At 54.3% G+C, this 18993-nt stretch overlaps 1 protein-coding gene across 9 annotated transcripts in view; it reads right to left on the bottom strand.

Moving 5' to 3' along the window:
- LOC139803195 (protocadherin gamma-C5-like) overlaps nt 1-18993 on the bottom strand; it is a 60853-nt gene that overhangs the window by 10257 nt on the left and 31603 nt on the right. For 7 of the 9 annotated variants that reach the window (XM_071759116.1, XM_071759115.1, XM_071759123.1 and 4 more), the window contains exon 2: nt 11074-11132. In XM_071759116.1, coding sequence (XP_071615217.1) covers nt 11074-11132 — 59 coding nt within the window. Of the gene's footprint in view, nt 1-11073; nt 11133-13127; nt 15926-16220; nt 18968-18993 lie in introns of those variants that run through there. The other 2 variants (XM_071759122.1, XM_071759119.1) reach the window with 2 other exon arrangements.

The raw sequence follows: 18993 nt of genomic DNA, 5'->3' as shown, positions 1-18993 counted from the left end.
TGGCACAACCTGAATTGTGCCAAAAGTTCCTCTTGGCCCATCCCTTGGTCCTGGGGAGCAGAGCCCGACCCCCCCTGGCTCCAACCTCCTCTCAGGGGGTTGCAGAGAGCCACAAGGTCTCCCCTCAGCCTCCTCTGCTCCAGGATCAACACCCCCAGGGCCCTCAGCTGCTCCTCACAACTTCTCCAGACCTTCTCCTTGCCCTCCAGCCCCTTCCCCAGCTCCATTCCCTTCTCTGGACACTCTCCAGCCCCTCAATCTCCTTCTGCTCCTCAGGGGCCCAGAACTGACCCCAGGGTTTGGGGTGATCTGGGTGTCAGGATGTGTGCACAGACACTCCCAGGTACTGCAGGAAATCTGGTCTTAAATCACTCACCCAAAGCCACACAGGACCTGTGCCAGGACCACACAACCATCTGTCCCTTCCCCTCTGCTCCCACCTGCCTGCTCCATCTCCAGCCAGGCCCAGGGCTCCATGGATGGATATGGAATATGGAATATGGAATATGGAATATGGAATATGGAATATGGAATATGGAATCAATCCCTACCCTAGCAGAGGCTGCCCTGGCACGACCCTGCCACCAGCAGACCTGCTGTCTGCTGCCACCCACGGCATCCCAAAAGCTATTTTGAGCCACCCCCTGCCCCGTCTGGGGTGGCTCCATCTCAAGCAGCCCAGAAGCAAGGGTTGCAAAGTGATCTCAGGGCTGGGGTGGTGAAGGTGCTGAGGGTTCCTCAGACTCAGCTGCCCTGAGCTCGGTGTGGTGCCACGTCCTGTCCTGGCAGCAGGGACACAGTGGGGACAGCCCTGGGGGTGCAGTGACCTCTTCATGTCACAAGCAGGGCTGGGAATAAAGCTCTGGGCTAGATCCAATCAAGGACTTAGGAACCTAAACCCCATTGCAAACCACAACCCGTTTAGCTGCCCGTTAACCCCAGAAGCTCCTGTCCCTCTTTGCCCCCAAGCTGGCAGCTGAGGAAGGTTCCCAGGGGTTTCAGGGCTGCAGAAAAGGTGCCCAGAAACCTCTTGGTGCCACCCAGAAACACCCTGGTGTCACCCAGAAACCTCTTGGTGCCACCCAGAAACACCCTGGTACCACCCAGAACCCCCTTGATGCCACCGAGAACCACCCTGGCATCACCCAGAACCCCCTTGGTGTCACCCAGAAGCCCCTTGGTGCCACCCAGAAGCCCCTTGATGCCACCCAGAACCACCCTGGCATCACACCCCCTTGGTGTCACCCAGAAGCCTCTTAGTGTCACCCAGAACCCCCTTGGTGCCACCCAGAAACACCCTGGTGCCACCAAGAACCACCCTGGCATCACCCAGAACCCCCTTGATGCCACCCAGAACCCCCTTGGTGCCACCGAGAACCACCCTGGTGTCACCCAGAACCCCCTTGGTGCCACCCAGCTGGTGCTCTGGGGGCTACCCCAGCATGTTGGTGGGATCTGGGGATGGGGTAAGGGAAAGCACAGGGAAGTGCCAAACCCATTTAGGTGCTGGGGTTTTTTTTTGTTTGTTTGTTTTGTCTGAATTGTAATATTCCAGGGGTTTGAACTGTGCTTTGAAACCAGAGGCCCAGGTTCAACCTTCTCCTGGACATGGCACTGCAGGCATCGTGTTTTCCACCTCCTGAAAGAATATTCCCTCCCCTCCTACCTCTCCTTCAGGTGATGGATTGCACTGGACAAGGCTCCTCCTGCCTTGCTCATAGCCATAATTCCATGACCTGTGCCAGTGGGAAGGTGTGGAAGGAAAGGTTCACCCTGCCACAGGGAATTCACCTGGAGGTGGCACCAGGACCCTCAGCCAGGTCCTCCCTAACCCTCCCTTCAGACCATTTCCCTTTATTCTGGTTTTAGAGAAGGGAAGAACACGTGGGCTTCACCAGCAGCTGTGTCACAGCTCTGTCCCCCTGCCAGAGACACAACCAAAGCTCTGCATCCCCTCCATGGCTTGTGGGAACAAAAAAAAAGAAAAAATAAAATAAAAAAATCACAGACTGCTTCAGCAGGACGAGGAAGCATCAGGCTAAGGGAGGTGGGAAGGCTTCTGATCCAACACCTCCCTCAGAGCAGACCTGGACTGAATCCAACCTGACATGAGATGCTCAGAGTTCTGGCTCTGCACCTCCCTGGCCTCCTGTTTCAGTGTCTGACCACCCAGGGGTGAAAGACATGGCCTTAGCATCCCCTCAAAATGTGTCCTGAAGACCCACTGAGACGTTTCTCCTGGTTTCTCAGCCTCTCCTCCCCTGCTTTGGGCTCCAGACCTCTGAGTATTTTGATGCCACCCCTATGGCCACAGCTTTGGGGGAGTGGGGAACCCAAACCCAGGCACGGGGGCCCAGGCTTTGGTCCCCTGAGCCCCAAATTGAGGGCAACCAACTCTTCTCATGACCTCCTGGCTACCATCTCACCAGTACAACCCAGTAAACTCTGGCTTCCCATCACATGGTGACTCGTGTTCAACCCCATGGCCCTCAGGTCCCTTTCAGCACCTAATTTTGCACAGACAGCCCCAAAGCTGCCTGCCTGCTCCCCACACAGAAAACCTATTTTAGAAATGCCTTGGGGTTGCAAGAAAGGAAAAAAAAAAAAAAAAAAAAAAAAAAAAGCAAAAATGGTATTGAGCTCAGTTCTCAAAGCAGGAAGTTGAAGGGCCTCAATTACTCAGGGCACAATCATCCAGAATCCAAAGTCATGTTAAATATAAATAAATAAAAAAGAATTTAAAAACCAAGAGCTGTAATCTTAAAACGCCCAAAAATAACTTTTTGGGTTGAAAAAAAAAAAAAGAAGAAGAAGAAAGAAAAAAAAGGAAAAAAAAAAGAAGAAGAAAGAAAAAAAAAAAGAAAAAGAAAAACAAAGGGAAAAAAAGGAGGAAATAAAGAAAAAAAAAAAAAAAAAAAAAAAAAAAAAAAAAAAAAAAGAGAGAGAGGAAAAAAAGGAGAGGGAAGAAAAAAAACACAAAAAATCCCACAAAAAAAAACCCCAACCACGAGCTGAGGACTAGATCTGGCCAGCTTCCAGGGCTCCAGGATGGAGCTGTGAATCAGAGCTGTGAATCACCCAGCCCAGAACCAGCAGAGATCCAGCAGCCTCTCCTGTCCTGCCCTGTCCTGCCCTGTCCTGCTCCCCCAGCCCGGACAGACCTGGGACCCCCCTCTCTGCAACCCTGGGTGCTGCTGGGGGGGGTGGGACTGGTTCCGATGGAAACGACTCCAAGGCCTCGCTGGTTTTAACACAAATGCCTCAATAGTTGTGGGGTTTTTTGGTGGTTTTTTTCTGCAAGCCCATCCCCCATACGACAGATTTTTTTTTTCCCTCTCTACTCCACACTTCAAAGCTCAGCAAAGAGCCGGCTTTGCAGTTTTTTGGGAACGTTTCCAGCAGCGTTAGGACTGGAAGGAAGGAAGGAAGCAAACCCACGGCTGAGAGCAACGCGGGGACCCGGGGGCTTGGGGAGCTCGGGGCTCGGTGGCCCTTGGGCTAGCAGCGACAAACACCGCAGCTCCACGGCTTCCAAACGCCTGGAAATTCGGGACTGCTGAAATCCCATCGTGTCCCACATCCCGGGGTTGCCCCACGCCCCTGGGCTTCCACCCGGAGCGGCACAGGGTGGACCTTTTGCCTTATTTTGCAACATCCCCCGCCCTCCCCTTCCCAAACCACCACGTCCCTTTTTAACTTCCACTCGGAGCAGGGAATTATTCATTTCCTTGCGGGGTTGCTATGGAGCTCGTTGCTATGGCAGCCCAAGGCCTCGCAAACATCCAGTTGCAAAACTGCCTGGTGGAACCTGGAAAAAAAATTGTTTTCCTGGCTCTGCAGCTGGAAACACGAGGCCGTAGCAGTGCCACAATAAAATGAAAAAGGTTATTCCTGCCAGGACGGGGCTGTCAGAGCCCCAGGGGCTGGGAAGGGCAGCCCAGCACCCCCAGGATGAGACCCCAGCACCCCTGGGAGTGTCTGGGGGCAGCGCTTGGCTTGGGGATTTTCCCAGGACACCCTCAGCATCCTCCTTTCTCTCTCATTTGGGGCTTTTTGGCTCCTATAGCGGTGCCCCCTCCCCCAACCAGCACTGCTCCCACATCTTCCAGGCTTCTGCACTTTGAGGGGGAGGTGACTGGGGTTTGTTTCTCCTCTCAGCCTCTTCCCATTCCCCTCCTCTTTGCTTCTGGCTGCTGCTCTCACCCTCCCATCACCTCCCCCAGCAGCCTGGCTGGGGCAGCACTTTCCCCCACCCTCAGCTCCCAAGGACCAGGAGGTGTCACAGACCCATTGAGGTTGGAGAATCATAGAATCCTAGAATGGGCTGGGTTGGAAGGGACCTCAGAGCTCATCAAGTCCAACCCTTGATCCACTCCCCCCGTGGTTCCCAGCCCATGGCACTGAGTGCCACATCCAGGCTCTTTTGAAATATCTCCAGGGATGGAGAATCCACCCCTTCCCTGGGCAGCCCATTCCAATGGCTGAGCACCCTCTCTGCAAAGAATTTTTTCCTAATATCCAACCTAAACCTCCCCTGGCAGAGCTGAAGCTCTGCCAGGGGAGGTTTAGGTTGGATATTAGGAAAGAATTCTTTAGTCCATGCCCTCTTGTCCCACTGATATCTGCCCAACCCCCCCCCTGGCTCCAACCTCCTTTCAGGGAGTTGGAGAGAGTGATGAGGTCTCCCCTGAGCCTCCTCTTCTCCAGCCTCAACACCCCCAGCTCCCTCAGCCTCTCCTCATAGAATCTGTGCTCCAGTCCCTTCACCAGCCTAAAGAAGACCTCTAAGACCACCGAGTCCACCCGAACCTTCAAACCCATCCCTCCAGCCCCCTTCCTTGGCAGCCCCCGGTCCCCCAGGTCACTCGCCTTGCCTGCCGTCCCCCCCTGCACTGCTCTTTCCTCTCTCTCCCCTTCCTCCAAGCCCTCCCCACCCCCAGCCTCCCACACACAGCTCCAGCCGGAGGCAGCAGCAGGAGGAAGATCTCAGCCCGCGCGTTTCTGCGCTGGCAAAGTGACAAGGGAGGAGGAACCGATCGGTCCCTGCCGGTGCTGAGCCTCCGCCGTGCTTAGGGTGTGTTGGGGACACGGCCCCAGGGTTGGGGTCACAGCCCCAGGACCAGCATCCCTCTGTCCCACCGCCCTCCCAAAACCAAAACCCAACCAAGAACCAGCTCCAAAAATTGCCCCGATTTCCACAAAATGCCTGGCAGGAGGATGCTGCCAGCCCTTCCCCCCATGCTCCCCCTGGCTACACACATTCCCTGCTGCTGCTGTAATGCAATTCCAAGGGCTGGAGGGAGCCTGGATGAGGCCCAGCTGTAAGATCATGACTGTGCAAAGCTGGGATAGCAAGATGTTAGCAGGCAAGAAGCAGGGGTTGGGGAGGAGGTAAGATTGACACTTCCTGAAGCACCAACAAGTCCTTATTCCAACCAGCAGAGCTGCTGGGATGCTCTACCAGGTAGAGCCAAAACCAAAAAAGGCCATAATGTCCCCCAAAAAAGAGAGCAGTGTCCCCCATCACAGGGATTCTTCCAGCCCTCCTAGATGAGAAGGAGCTGAAACCAGGATTACCCCACCCAGCCCATCCTGCCAGCATTCCCTGCCCCAAGCATGAGGGAAGGGAGGGATATTTTGAGCAATTCTTTGGAAGGGTTATTGTGCCTATTTTTTCGGATCCCTGTGCCTCTGCAGCCAGCCATGGCACGTGCTCAGCTGTGCAGGAAGCAGGTGGAGGAAGAAAAAATTAACCTAACACACGTAGCACCTGCTAAACCACCCTAAAATAGCAGTTCTAGGCATAACACTGAGATGACAAAAATTCTGATATTCTGAGGGCTTTCCAGATTGAGAAGCACATCCCCTCATTGAGGTATTTCCCTTTCTCCATAAAAGACCATCCAGCTTTTGTCCCACCTGGCAGGGTCTGGATAGCTCAGACAATGAGGAACGTGGCAGATGTGGATAAAGGGATTATTGGGCCAGGATGGTCAATAAGGGAAGGAAACATTCAGCTCATGAGGTGATGTAGAAAGAAGCCCCAATACTGAATCTGCTGAGATTGGGGCTCTTACTAAACAAAAAGGTGAACCCTGCAAGCAAGAGTGCTCACAGGCATCATGTGCAGCACCAGCTCTGTGTTCTCCTGGCTGTGGAAGGGAAGGTGGGATGGGACAAGGACAGATCACTACAAACCCTTCAGCTTCCATCCCAGGATGGGCTCAGCTCCACAGGAAGAAGGGGAAAGAGAGCACTTATCCAAGAACCTCTCCTGTTCCCAGCTCCTGCCTGTCCCAGCACCCCAAATCCATTCCAGAACTGCACCATGGGGCTGCAGCCCATGCTCAGAGGGGAGCCAGGCCCTGAGCAGCCTCCTAAGGATTTACAGAAGTGTTAGGTAGGAAACCAGAGTCACAGAATCATTTTGGTTGGAAAAGACTTTTCAGATCATCCAGCCCAACCCAGCACTGCCAGGGCCACCCCCGCCCCACGTCCCTCAGCTCCACATCTCCAGGGCTTGGAAACCCCTCCAGGGATGGGGAATCCCCCTGGGCCAGGCCCTGAGACCCTTTCCAGGGAGAAATTGTTCCCCAGCTCCAACCTAAACCTCCCCTGGCACCACTTGAGTTGTGCCAAAAGTTCCTCTTGGCCCATCCCTTGGTCCTGGGGAGCAGAGCCCGACCCCCCCTGGCTCCAACCTCCTCTCAGGGGGTTGCAGAGAGCCAGAAGGTCTCCCCTCAGCCTCCTCTGCTCCAGGATCAACACCCCCAGGGCCCTCAGCTGCTCCTCACAAGTTTTGCACTTGTTGGAGCAGACACAGAGGAGACCATGGAAAAAGTCCTTGGCCAGAGCATGTCCAAGGTGCTTCCATCCTGCAGAAAGCATCAGGAGGTGCTTCCATCATGCTGCCATTCCCTGCTCACCCCAAACACACACCAGAAGCCCCCCAAGCTGGATGCTCTGGAGCCCCAAAAGCACTCCTGAGAGCTTTAAGGACTATTCTGGGGACACCTTTTACCCCTCCCCTCTCCCCCACCAGGCACAGGCAGGCTGCTCTTAGTCCTGCAAGCCCAACTTTTGGAGCTCAGGAGTGAAAATGGACTAAAGAATGGAAAAAAAACCCTTACATCTCCTTCCCTTCACAGCTCAGCTGTGGGCACCATTGCAATATCTCAGTGCCAGTGCCAAAACTTTGCTGCTGGACCCTCCCTTGGCACAGCCTGGGTGATGCTGGCCAGGGTCAGATGAGGCAGCTGTGATGCTACTTAACTGCTGAGTGAAAGGAACATCACTCTTCAGTTCAGCCTGGAGCCTTGGAACGCATTAACAGAGGGAGATTTAGGATGGGAGGAAATAAATGGAGAGGAGGTGTGAAATGGCAGCTTGTATCTCCTCTGCGTGCTTTGCTTCTCCCTCCCCAGGGGATTCCCACACTGCTTCCCACCTCCTTCATGAGTCCCCCAGCACTGCTCTGGGGTTCTTCCTGCCTGGGATCTCCTTCCAGCCTGTCCCCATGGCCATGGATTGTCCCCACGAGCTGCCCAAGACATTTGGGCTCTTCCCATCCTGGGATGACTCAACCTCCCATGGCCACCTGTGAGCAGCACAGAGCCCTCCCTGCTCCTCCAGGAAGGAAATCCTGACCTAAACCTGGGGTTGTCCTGAATAAACCACCCCACAGAAAGCAAAACAAAAAGCTACCAAGGTCAGGCAAGTACCATGACCATGAAGGGCACAAGCCTGGTCTCTGTTCCTTTGGCAACAAGTGGAAAAAGCAACAAGATGCATCCCTGGTAGCCAATCCCTGCAGTCTCCCCCTCCCTACACCCCCCTTTCCCAGGAAAACCCCCACTGATGATCCCACAGGGATGTCCTGCAATGCTGCTGGACTGCCCCTCTCCTCCCTTTAATCTCCACTACAGCCACTGATGGGATTTGTCTGGGAACAGCATCTGCTGCTCCAGATCCTTCTGTATTCCTTTACTTTTGCCCAGAGACAGCATGGATGATTTTCATAAAAAAAAAAAAAAAAAAAAAAAAAAGACACAAACAAACAAAAAAAGCAAAACCAAGATGCAAACATCATTAAATGAATTAATCTGAATTAATCTCCTGTTCCTCCCAAACAAGATTATTTGAGAATTGCTCTGCTCAGGTCTGACTCCCTCCCACATTTTCAGAGGTTATTGTCTGAGCTCTTTTGCCCTGAGCATGTGCACCAGAGCTCCCTGTGCCTCAGAACAAAGAACAAATTCTCTTTGCTGGCCCACACCAGATAGAAGGGAAGGAGAGACCATCCCAGCTTATTGAGCTCACCCTGGGCTCACCTCGTTCCAGGTGCTCAGAAAACGTGGGATTTGTTTTGGTGTGCAGGGTTACAGAATTGTCCCTTCTCCAGCTCCCATGGAGGCAGCAGAAGAGAAACCACAACATGGTTTCAGCCTTTTTTCTGGCTCCAGGGCCACACTGGACTCCCTCTGGGATCCATTCAACCCACTGGCCTAAGCTGCCTTCTCTTTATTGCTGTTTAATTTGGGTCAGACAAACAGAGTTAAGAGTACACCCTTTTTTTTTTTTTTTTTTTTTTTTTTTTTTCCAGCTAAGAGTTGACCTGTGTTGTCTGAACACCAAACAGCAGCTGGGAGAGCTCAAGGTGCAAGAGCAGGAGACAGGAGCTGATTTAGGAGAGAATAACAGTGGGCAGGACTCAGACAGCTGCTCCTGCACCTTCTGATACCTCTGCTAAAAACCAGAGCCTGGGGAATTCACTCAGCAGACACCAAAACGTTGGGAAGAGCACAGTGGGGAGCAGAGTGCTCTCTGGGATTTCAGAGAGTGATGTCAGGGCACTGAACACAGGACAGCACTTTGTGTCCCCATCCTGGGGACACAGGAATAATAATTTTTAGAATAAAAATATCTCACGTGATAGAACTTAAAACAGGATAAAAGAAACAGGGAGGGGGGGGGGTTGGGGAACTCAGGAAGAGATGTTTCCTTGCAAATGTGGAATCCGCACACAGGCAAGCAAGGAAAAGCAGCAGGAATTAAAATCCATGGAGTTATCCCAGCATCAATCTGTGCTCTGCAAACCCTGGGGTCTGCCTGGGCAGCCCCTGCTCTGGGAAGCTTGGTGGCCACAGCCACTGGCGGGAGCCACCTCTGCCCATTTCAGGGACCACCGTGGGCACCCAGGTCACAGAGCACCAGAGGTAACATCACAGCTCGTGCTCCAGAATCCACTTTTTGTGGTAGTTCAGCTCTCTGTGAGCAGAGCCTGGGGCTCCTTTTCCTCCCTCCTCCCAGCCCACGTGCTGTTTATCCCACTGAGGCACTGGGAAAGGGCATAAAGAGCTCCAGGCAGAGGCTGGGGTGAGGGTCACTGTCCCAAGGCCTGAGGAAAAAGTCCCTGTCACTGAGTTAAGGAGGTCTGGATAACATCAGCTCAGTGCCTTGATGAGCTCCAGCATGATGCTAGGGGAGGGAGCAGCAAAACTTGCTCTGATGGGGCTCATTTACTCACTGCTTGTAACAAAGCCATTACAGCAGCTCTGGAGCACTTTTGTATTAACAGGGTTTGGTTAATTGCCATTTGAACTAGAGCATAAATGGTAAGACAGATCTTTCTTGATTAAAACATTGTCAGAGATGGGAAATTCAAGAGACCTTTGAGAAAACTGCTCCAGCAATAACCTTGTTTTCAAGTCCCCATCTGGTTTTTGGTAGGGATGCTTTAGCTGCTTCACATCAAACCCCTACTGTGTTTTAGGTTTGTCAGCTACAAGAGCCTAAGAACAAAGTTTTAATCACCACAACAAGTTGGCTGGAAAGGTCTCTTAATTTTCTGCCAGGCTAAATTCTCAAACCAGACCCAGGGAAAGCCTCAGACACAACCAGCTCCTGCAAATGTTGAACTCCAAGCTCCCACACCAAAATCCAGGACCTGACACTCCCTGTGGGACCATTTAAACCTCAGTGGGAGCTGCTCCAGTGGCCATGGGGATGGATCAAGAACAGAAGGGTGAGCTCCTCCCTTCTGCACCCAGATTTGGTCCCTGACCCAGCCAGCTAAGGAAGCACAGCACCCAAATTTACTCTTGGTTGCTCCAAGGGTATCACCCTTGGCCATGCCCCCAGAAATCTTTTCATATATAAATTATCCTGGAGCCAGTCTCCTCGTAACCTATAACCTCTGGTTGGGGTATTCACTGAGCAAGGTGGACTCCCAGTTCAAGTCCTGATGGTTCTCAAGGGAGTGGGGTTTCATTTCCTCCTCCGTCTGCCCAGCTCCGTGTGGGAAGTGTGAAGAGGGTTCCTCATATGGCTGAACCATCCCATGTCAGTGATGGCCATTCCCAAGGAATGCAAGAAAGGTTCCAAACCCCCACAAATGGAATTAGATCTGGGGTTCTCAACTGTGTTTCAGCCCGAGGAACCCACAGGGGATACAAACACATACAATGACGTTCCATGGGGCACCTGCTCCATGGCTGGAACACACTTCTCCAGAAGGTCCTTTGGGGACATGGGGTTCATCCACTCAACTTCTGGCAGCCACTGGGGCTTTCACAGCACTTTGGCCTCAGGTGCTCAAGCCAGAAGAGACAACTCAGCAGCACAGAGCTTGAAGCTCCATGGCTGGTAAAGGAACTCACAGAGTGATTCCCAGTGGCCTCCATGCAGGGAGAAGAATCAAGATTGTGGACTCAGAATCGAGGCTGAATACTCAAACTCTGCTTCAGAGAAGAAGTCTTTCTCTGTGAATTAGGTTTTCCAGTCCTTTAACCACCTCACAACTTCATCTGGAGTCCTCCCCCTCCTTTTTCCTGACTGGTGAGTCCCCCCCCCTCAGTTCCTTGAGCTGAGGACACCAAAACCTGACCCAACATTGCAAAGAAGAGCTCTCACACCCCCACCAAAGGGACCTGACACAGAAACAGCCCCATTTCTGACTCCTTGGCTGGACAACTCTACCAATGACAGGGAACACCAGACTTCCCAGCACTAGAAGCTGCACACAAAGGGAAGGAACCTTCACCAAACACATGTATGAAGAAAAGAGGCACTCACCCACTCGTTCCAGGTCTCTGGGTCTGGGAGAAGCGCCAGTCTGTGTTGGGTTGAGCTTGCTGCAGAGAAAACAGAAAAGTTTTAATACCTCCATTCTTCCCTTTGAAAATGAAAAGTGAACTGATCCTGGATTATTTCAGCCTGGAATATCAGCTTGTTCTTTCCAAGGAAAGCTAATCAATTAGAACAAAAAGAAAGCTCCCCCTCCCCCCTTTCTTGAGTATTTCTGAACCAGCAGGAATACTAAAAAGCATGACAAAACTGTTCAGAGAATAATCTTCCAAAGCAGCTCAGGAAACCAGGCTGTGAAAGAAATGAAGCATGAAATAAACTGATAAGGGCATCAATTCAGCAGGAGCACTGGTACCAAAGCAGCGAGCTCGGAGGAGTGTGGGGGTGTGGGGAAGCACAGTTAATTGATACTGAGAAAGATGCTCCTAATGCCAGAAGGTAAGAGGATAGCAGACCCTCCTAATCTTTCCTTCTTCTGCCCTTCAAAAGGCCTGCCTGAGATCTTGACTTCCTACATGGTGTTTGACTGACTTTTCCTAAAAGCTGTGGCCTGGGAGCACTACAATATTTTTCTGTCTGCAGAGTAAAGAATAAACTTCCGACAGCCAAGGAAGCAAAGAGAGGTTTGTTTAGGAGACACAGGCAGCTTCAGACACAGCTCCACACTTGTAACTTCATTAATAAACCCCCATATCTCCTCTGCCCGTGTTATTTTACCCTCAAACAATGGACATTTTGTAAATAAGGAAGGACATGAAGCCAGGCTTGAGTATTCCTGGCTGAATCATGCCTTTGTGAAAAGCACTAAATAGCAGAACTGTTTCCTGGCTGGAAGACACAGACTTCCGAAAATCATAATCTGCTTAATTAACTCCAGAATGATAACATCCCACCTGGAAAGGACAACGTTTCTCTCTGTTACCTCAAGAATGAGCATTTCCTAATCCATACAGTGAAACATCAGTTGGATAGGATTATTCTGCTTGTACATGCAATTACTAAGGAGAAGTGAAGACGGGTACAGCTGACCTAGATTTTTATTTAGTAGATGCAATTTCACTAATTTCTTCACAGCTTTGATGATTCTGATGAAAGAATCTATTAGAATAAATTACTCCCCTAAAATAGAGGCCCCAGTGGTACCCGTGCTGCATGCAAACTGAGCTATTGAAATGCTTGCCCTCCAGATTCCAGATAGACATTTTTGCAGAGGCTGACACACAGCCCTCCACCAGATAAGCCCTTCCCAATCTATATTTTGAATTCCTCTTGTAATTGCCACTTTCAAATTTAGGGCAGGCATTTATGAGACGAGATTACTTTGCTTTTTATACCTCAAAGTAATAAAAGCTACGGCTAAACCCAGTCACCTGCAGCCAGATTTAGACATCTAAATACAAGTGGGTGAAGTTCTCAAAGCACGCCACTGCCTTGGCTTTTGCAAGCCCAAGGGCACATAAGGTCACCAGGATCTTTGCAAAAAAATGCCACTGTATTCAACAATGAACTCAGCCCCTCACTGAAAATGACCAAGCTGGAAAATGATCCCTTGCCAAGGCACAATCAATAATTAATAACACTTGAGAGTTAAAAGATGAGTAAGTTCTGCAATGCATCCCAGAACTGGAGCAAAAGACACACCGATGAACTCTGCTTTCAGGTAACCTCTCCCTGTGCCATGCAGAATCAAGGGCTTGGACAGGATCAAGAAGTTCAACACCAAAAAAGAAAAAATAAAAATAAAAAATCCACATTCCTGACCGTGCTAAGAACCACTTTAAAAAGAAAAGACAACAAACAGGGACAAAAGGAAACTCTTCACTTGTATGACCACACAATCCTTGATTCCACAGCCCTGCCCAGCCTCCTCCCTCACCTCCAGCAAACCCAGCCAAAGCTTTCACCTGCCACCTCCCAGGAGGTGACGGGGACACACGTACCCTGAAGCCACCTTCTTAGTTGGAAGGACAGAGAGAGAACAGCCAGCTGGCCTGGATATTATGGCCTGTATTACAGGACAGTAAGAAACACCCATCTCTTACCCCATCGCAGGGACTCGCTAAGGTGCTGGTCACCTGCTCATAGGCAGCCACGGTCTCAGCAGTGCTAGAATGGCTGACAGGTTTTACAAAGAGGAAATCGCTCTGGTCAGACATGGGAGAGAAACAAGAGGTGTAATTCTGTGCTTGGGAGGTCAAGCCTGCTCCTCCCACGTCCAGGTACTTGATGAAGCCATCTGGCTTCATCTGCCCGCGGAAATGGGAAGCGGGTTTGCGGCCGGTCCCTCGGCAGCAACCTGCAAAAGTCCAGCTGGCCCTGCCAGTTTTGAGACACCGGGCAGCCACCAGGGCAAACATCACACAGGACACGAGGGAAATGGACACGAGGGAGATGATGAGATAAAGAGTTAGGTTGGTATCCTTGGGAGAAGATTGGGGGAGGTCAAAGGACTTGGCGAAGTCCTGGACACTGCTTTCCTCTGGAGAAAGGACTATTACCACAGAGGCAGAGAGGGATGGCATCCCATTGTCCCTCACTTCCACCACCAGCCTGTGGGGATCTTCTGAGTCCCTGAGAGCCTGGGCCACCCTTATCTCTCCAGAGCGCCGTTCCACCTGGAAAGGCAAAGCCTCGGCGCTCTCCTGCAGCTGGTAGGACAGCCAGGCGTTATGTCCACTATCTGCATCAACAGCCACGATTTTGGTGACCAGATAGCCAGGTTCTGCCAAGGCTGGGATGGTTTGGTGGAAGGCAGAGCCTTTGGGGACAGCTGGGTAGACAATGGTGGGGGCGTTGTCATTCTCATCCAGGACGAACACGTGGACCACGGCAGTGCTGCTCAAGGCAGGAGACCCGGCATCCTTCACCTCCACGGGCACCTGGAACACCTTGTCCTGCTCGTAGTCCAGCCCTCTCACAGTGTAGATGGTGCCATTGTCCTGGTCTATCCGGAAGTAGGTTGAGATGGGTACGTCCTGCATCCCGTTGTCCAAGATGGAGTAAGACAGCTTGGCGTTGTTACCCTCATCGGGATCAAACGCCGACACTGAAAAGACAAAAGTTCCAGGAAGGGAGTTTTCCTGAACGTGAGCTGTATCAAAAGGACTGGAGAAATTCGGGGCGTTGTCGTTCACGTCAGCGATTGGGAGGTAAAAGGTTTTTTGCGTGGCCCTCTGTGGGAACCCCGAATCCACAGCCCTCACCGTGATGTTGTAGCCGCTGGCCTTCTCCCGGTCGAGGGGGCCATCTGTGACCAGTGAGAAATGCTCTTTAAAAGATGACACCAGTTTGAACGGGAGCTCTTTCCCGATCTGCAGACGGACCTGCCCGTTGTCACCAGAATCGCTGTCCTTCACACCGATGAGGGCAATCACCGTTCCCGGGGTCGCATCCTCCTGCACCGGGCTGGAGAGGGAGGTCAGCACGATCTCTGGGCTGTTATCGTTGATATCAATTAATTCCACTCGCAGGTGACAATGCCCTTCCATGGCTGGGGATCCCTTGTCCCTGGCTCGAACTGCAATCTCGTAAGCACCGGATTCCTCGTAATCCAGCGGGGCTTTGGTTCTGATCTCCCCTGTCCGGGGATCTAAAGAGAAAAGCTTGGTGAATTTACCAGGTGAGTTATTGCTAACTTTGAAGGAATATTCCACGTCCCCGTTGGGACCTTCATCCAGGTCGCTGACGTTCAGTTTGGTGACCAGGGTGCCCACTGGCACATTCTCCTCCAGGTTTACCTTGGATACGGGTGGGTCACAGACAGGAGGGTTGTCATTTGCATCCAGGACGTGGATGGTAACCTTAGCAGTGCCAGATCTCACCGGGTTCCCTCCATCCAGGGCTGTCAGCGTCAGGTGATGAACAGCCACTTTCTCTCTATCCAGAGCTTTTTCAAGTACAATCTCGGGCATTTTAACACCATCTCCTCTCACGTTGATGCTCAGGGCAAAATGCTGGCTGGGGCTGAGCTCATAGGTGGAGATGGAGTTGGAGCCCATGTCTGGGTCTTCTGCTACCTCCAGGGGTAGCCGAGTCCCAGGGTTGGCTACCTCAGTGATCTCCAAGACCACCTCTGGCTTAGGGAACTGGGGCGCGTTGTCATTGACGTCGAGGACATCCACCTCGACCCGGTGGAGCTGGAGGGGATTCTCCATGACGAGTTGGAGGTGCAGGGAGCACGTGGGGCTCTGCCCGCACAGTGCCTCCCGGTCCAGCCTGCTGTCCAGGAGCAGCACGCCCGCCGCCAAATCCACCTGGAAGTGTCGCTGCCCACCCTCGCTCACCAGGCGCAGGTTGCGGGTGGACAAGCTCCGCAAATCCACCCCGAGGTCCTTGGCCAGGTCGCCCACCCAAGAGCCCGGCTCGCGGTCCTCGGGTACTGAATAACGGAGCTGGGAGCTGCTGGGAGCCGGCAAGCAGGAGAAGGCTGCGAGCAGCAGCGGCAGCTGCCGCGGCAAACTCCGTCCCCCAAGCATCCCGTGCCGGGGGTTGCGAGCGGAGCAGCGCGGAGCGGCGCGGAACGGCGGCGGGTCCGGGTAGCCTCGCCCCCCCTTCCCCCCCCAGGGAGCCGCCGCCGCCGGACGGAACCCCCTCACCCCCGGAGGGTCCGACAGGTTTTGAGCAGGAACCGGGAGGAAGCCGCCGCCGCCGGAGCCGGACAGGAAAGGATGAGAAGGGGGGGCGGCGGAGGGGGGGGGTGACGATCACAAACCGGCCGGCTGAGCCGCTTCTCGGCATGCAAAAGCACACAAAATCAGCGAGCGGAGGGGATGGACCGAGTGACAGTTTTACGTCTCTCCACAGCCCCCTCCTCCTCCTCCTCCTCCTCCTTTTTTTCTCCCTCCTCCTTTACTTCCTCCACCGCCTTCCCCAAAATACGCACAGCGTAGCCCCCTCCCCCCACTCCCCTCCTCCATCCACTCCACCCCAGCAGCGCCGGGAGGGCGCCGGGGACTCCCGGCAACGGGAAACACCACCACCCCCACCACCCCCCCGCCCGGTGCTGGGAGCGGGGACCGGCGGGGACACCCCCCTCCCCAAAGCCGGCTGCGGGAGCGGGGATCCCGCAGCCCGACCCGGGTTTGTGCCGAGCCCGAGGGCTGCGGTCAGGTTGGGGGGCACGGTGCCGGGCTCACCTCGATACGCAGGGTGGGATCCTGCGGGTTGGCACCGGTTGGACCCCCGGAGGGTTTCACAAACATGAACTCGCTGATGTCCGAGACAGGCGAAAAGCAGGAGCGGTAACGCGGGGCGGGGGGCGCGGTGGCCGTCACCTGGACGCCCATCACCGTGTCCCCTTGCTTAGGTTCATAGTGCAAGTGCCCAAAAATGTGGCTGGGAGGGGGTTGCAGGGTGTTCACGCTCTCCACGCAGCAGCCCTGGTTGGCTGGCGCCGAGCCCCGCCGGAGGCACCGCACGCCCAGCACTGCCAGTCCCACCAGCGAGACGGTGGAGATGAGCACCAGGGACACGATCAGATAAAGTGTAATGGTGGGTAAGCCCCCACCATCAGCCACCCCAGCCTCAGAGCCCTGCAAAGCCTCCGGACCCTCCTCCTCCACCAGCACCACCAGTGTGACTGCTGTGGAGAGCGGAGGATCCCCAGCGTCCCGGACCACCACCAGCAGTTCGTGAGCAGAAGCATCCGTCTCCTGCAGGGTCCGTGTGATCCGGATCTCCCCGGAGCGCAGGGCCACGCTGAAAAGCCCCGGCTCCGTGGCTTCCACGAGGTGGTAGGAGAGCCAGGCATTGCGCCCCGAGTCTGCATCTATCGCCATCACCTTGGTGATGAGAGCAGGAGGGGTGGTGGAGCGGGAGATTCGGAACTGGGTAGCTGAGTCCTCCCCAGCCCTGGGGAAAAGCACCTGGGGGGCATTGTCATTCTGGTCCACGATAAAAACATGGACCAGTGTCCTGTTCCTCAGGGCTGGGGAGCCACCGTCAGAGACCTCCACGTGGAACTGGAGATAGGTGGTTTGCTCATAGTCAAAAGGGAGTTTGGCAGAGACCTGCCCACTTGTGGGATGAATAGAGAGGTAGCGAGTCGGATCCAGGCCTGGATCTGTCCCACCAGCTCGCAGGATGGAGTAGGAGAGGCGGGAATTCTGCTCCGAGTCCGGGTCGGTAGCAGAAACTGTAACCAACACGCTGCCCGCAGGGTTGTTTTCTGCCACCAGCACTTCGTAGGATGCTTGCTCAAACTGGGGAGCGTTGTCATTGACATCTGCCAGGATGATTGGCAGGACGGTGTGGTGGGAGAGAGGTGGGCTGCCCAGGTCCGAGGCAGAGACTGTGACGTTGTAGCAGGCAACACGCTCCCGGTCCAAACGGGTGCTGGTTAGCAGCGAGTACTGGTGCTCGTAGTCCTTACGCAGCTGGAAGGGAAGATCTGGAGACACGTGACACTGGACCTTGCCCTGATCCCCAGAATCCCTGTCTCTGACGTGTATGACAGCCACCACTGTGCCTGGGGGAGCATCCTCACTCAGGGAGCTGGAGAAGGAGGTGAGAATGACCTCAGGGGCGTTGTCATTGACATCGGTGATTTCCACCACCACGCTGCAGTGCTCCTCCATCCTGGGCGACCCCATGTCCTTGGCCTCCACTTCGATCTCGTACACAGTCGCCTCCTCGAAGTCCAGGTTCCCCTGGACCCGAATCTCCCCAGTTTGCTCATCGATGGCGAAGATCTGGCGTAAGGCAGCTGAGTTGTGGCTACTGAGGGAGTAGCGGATGTCTCCGTTGGGCCCTTCATCCACATCCGTGGCATTTAACTTCACCACGAGGGTGCCCAGCGGTGAGTTCTCCACCAAGCGAGCTCCGTACGACGGTCTGTCAAAGACCGGGTGGTTGTCATTGGCATCCAGGACCTGAATAGTGATGCGTATCTTGCTGGACTGAGGGGGAGAACCTCCATCCTCAGCGGTCAGGACCAGATAATGGAAAGCTCTGAGCTCCCGGTCCAGAGCCTTCTCCAGCACCAGCTCGGGAAACTTTCCGCCGTCTGTGCGCGCCTTCACGTTGAGGTTGAAGTTCTCGTTGGCGCTCAGGTGGTAGGTCTGCAAGGTGTTGGTGCCCACGTCGGGGTCCTGGGCAGGCTGGATGGGGAAGCGGGCACCCAGGGATGCCAGCTCATAGATGCGCAAGGAGACCTCCTCAGCGGGGAACTCCGGGGGGTTATCGTTGATGTCCAGGATCTCCACCTCGATCCGGTAAAACTCCACCGGGTTCTCGATGGCAAGTTTCAGGTGGAGGAAGCAGCGGGGGTTCTGCCCACAGAGCTGCTCCCGGTCAATCCTCTCGCTGACCATGATAACCCCAGTGTTCACGTTGACAGAGAAGTACTGGGAATCCGAATCGGACAGTACCTGCAGATTAGCTGCTGCCAGTTTCCCCACATCGGTGCCCAGGTCCTTCGCGATATTGCCCACGAAGGAGCCCCGGGTGAGCTCCTCCGGGATGATGTACCGGATCTGAGCCGAGGAGCTGTGCAAGAACAAACAGAAGGAGAAGACACGCGGCAGTCCCAGGGACCGGCCCGCCTTCCCTGCCCTGGGCATCCTGGCCGGGTGGGCGGCAGGAGAGCGATGCCCTCCGCGCTGCGGGGCCGCACTCAGTGCTCGCCGCTCCCATTCATTGTTTGGGGCGGACACGGTTCGGGAAGGGGGGGGATGGAGGAGGGGGCGCCGGGGCTCCGCGCAACCGCTTCGCCATTGGCTCCGAACGCCGCGCAGCTCCTCCAATCGCCACGCTCCTTCCTCAGGACAGCAACACCGGCGCCAATCGCAACCCGACGGTCGTTGCCGCGCGGCGCAAACCGACGGCGCTTCCCCGAGCGGCGGCGGCTCCACACCCCCCACGCCCCCCACGCCGAGCGGGACCGGCCCCGGGGAGCCGGGCGAGCCCCTG

This window comes from Heliangelus exortis, chromosome 15 (genome assembly GCF_036169615.1).
Source record: "Heliangelus exortis chromosome 15, bHelExo1.hap1, whole genome shotgun sequence".
In the NCBI taxonomy this organism is placed as follows: Eukaryota; Metazoa; Chordata; class Aves; order Apodiformes; family Trochilidae; genus Heliangelus; species Heliangelus exortis.
The sequence above is the reverse complement of the archived record's forward strand: the minus strand, read 5'-3'. Positions and strand labels throughout refer to the sequence as shown.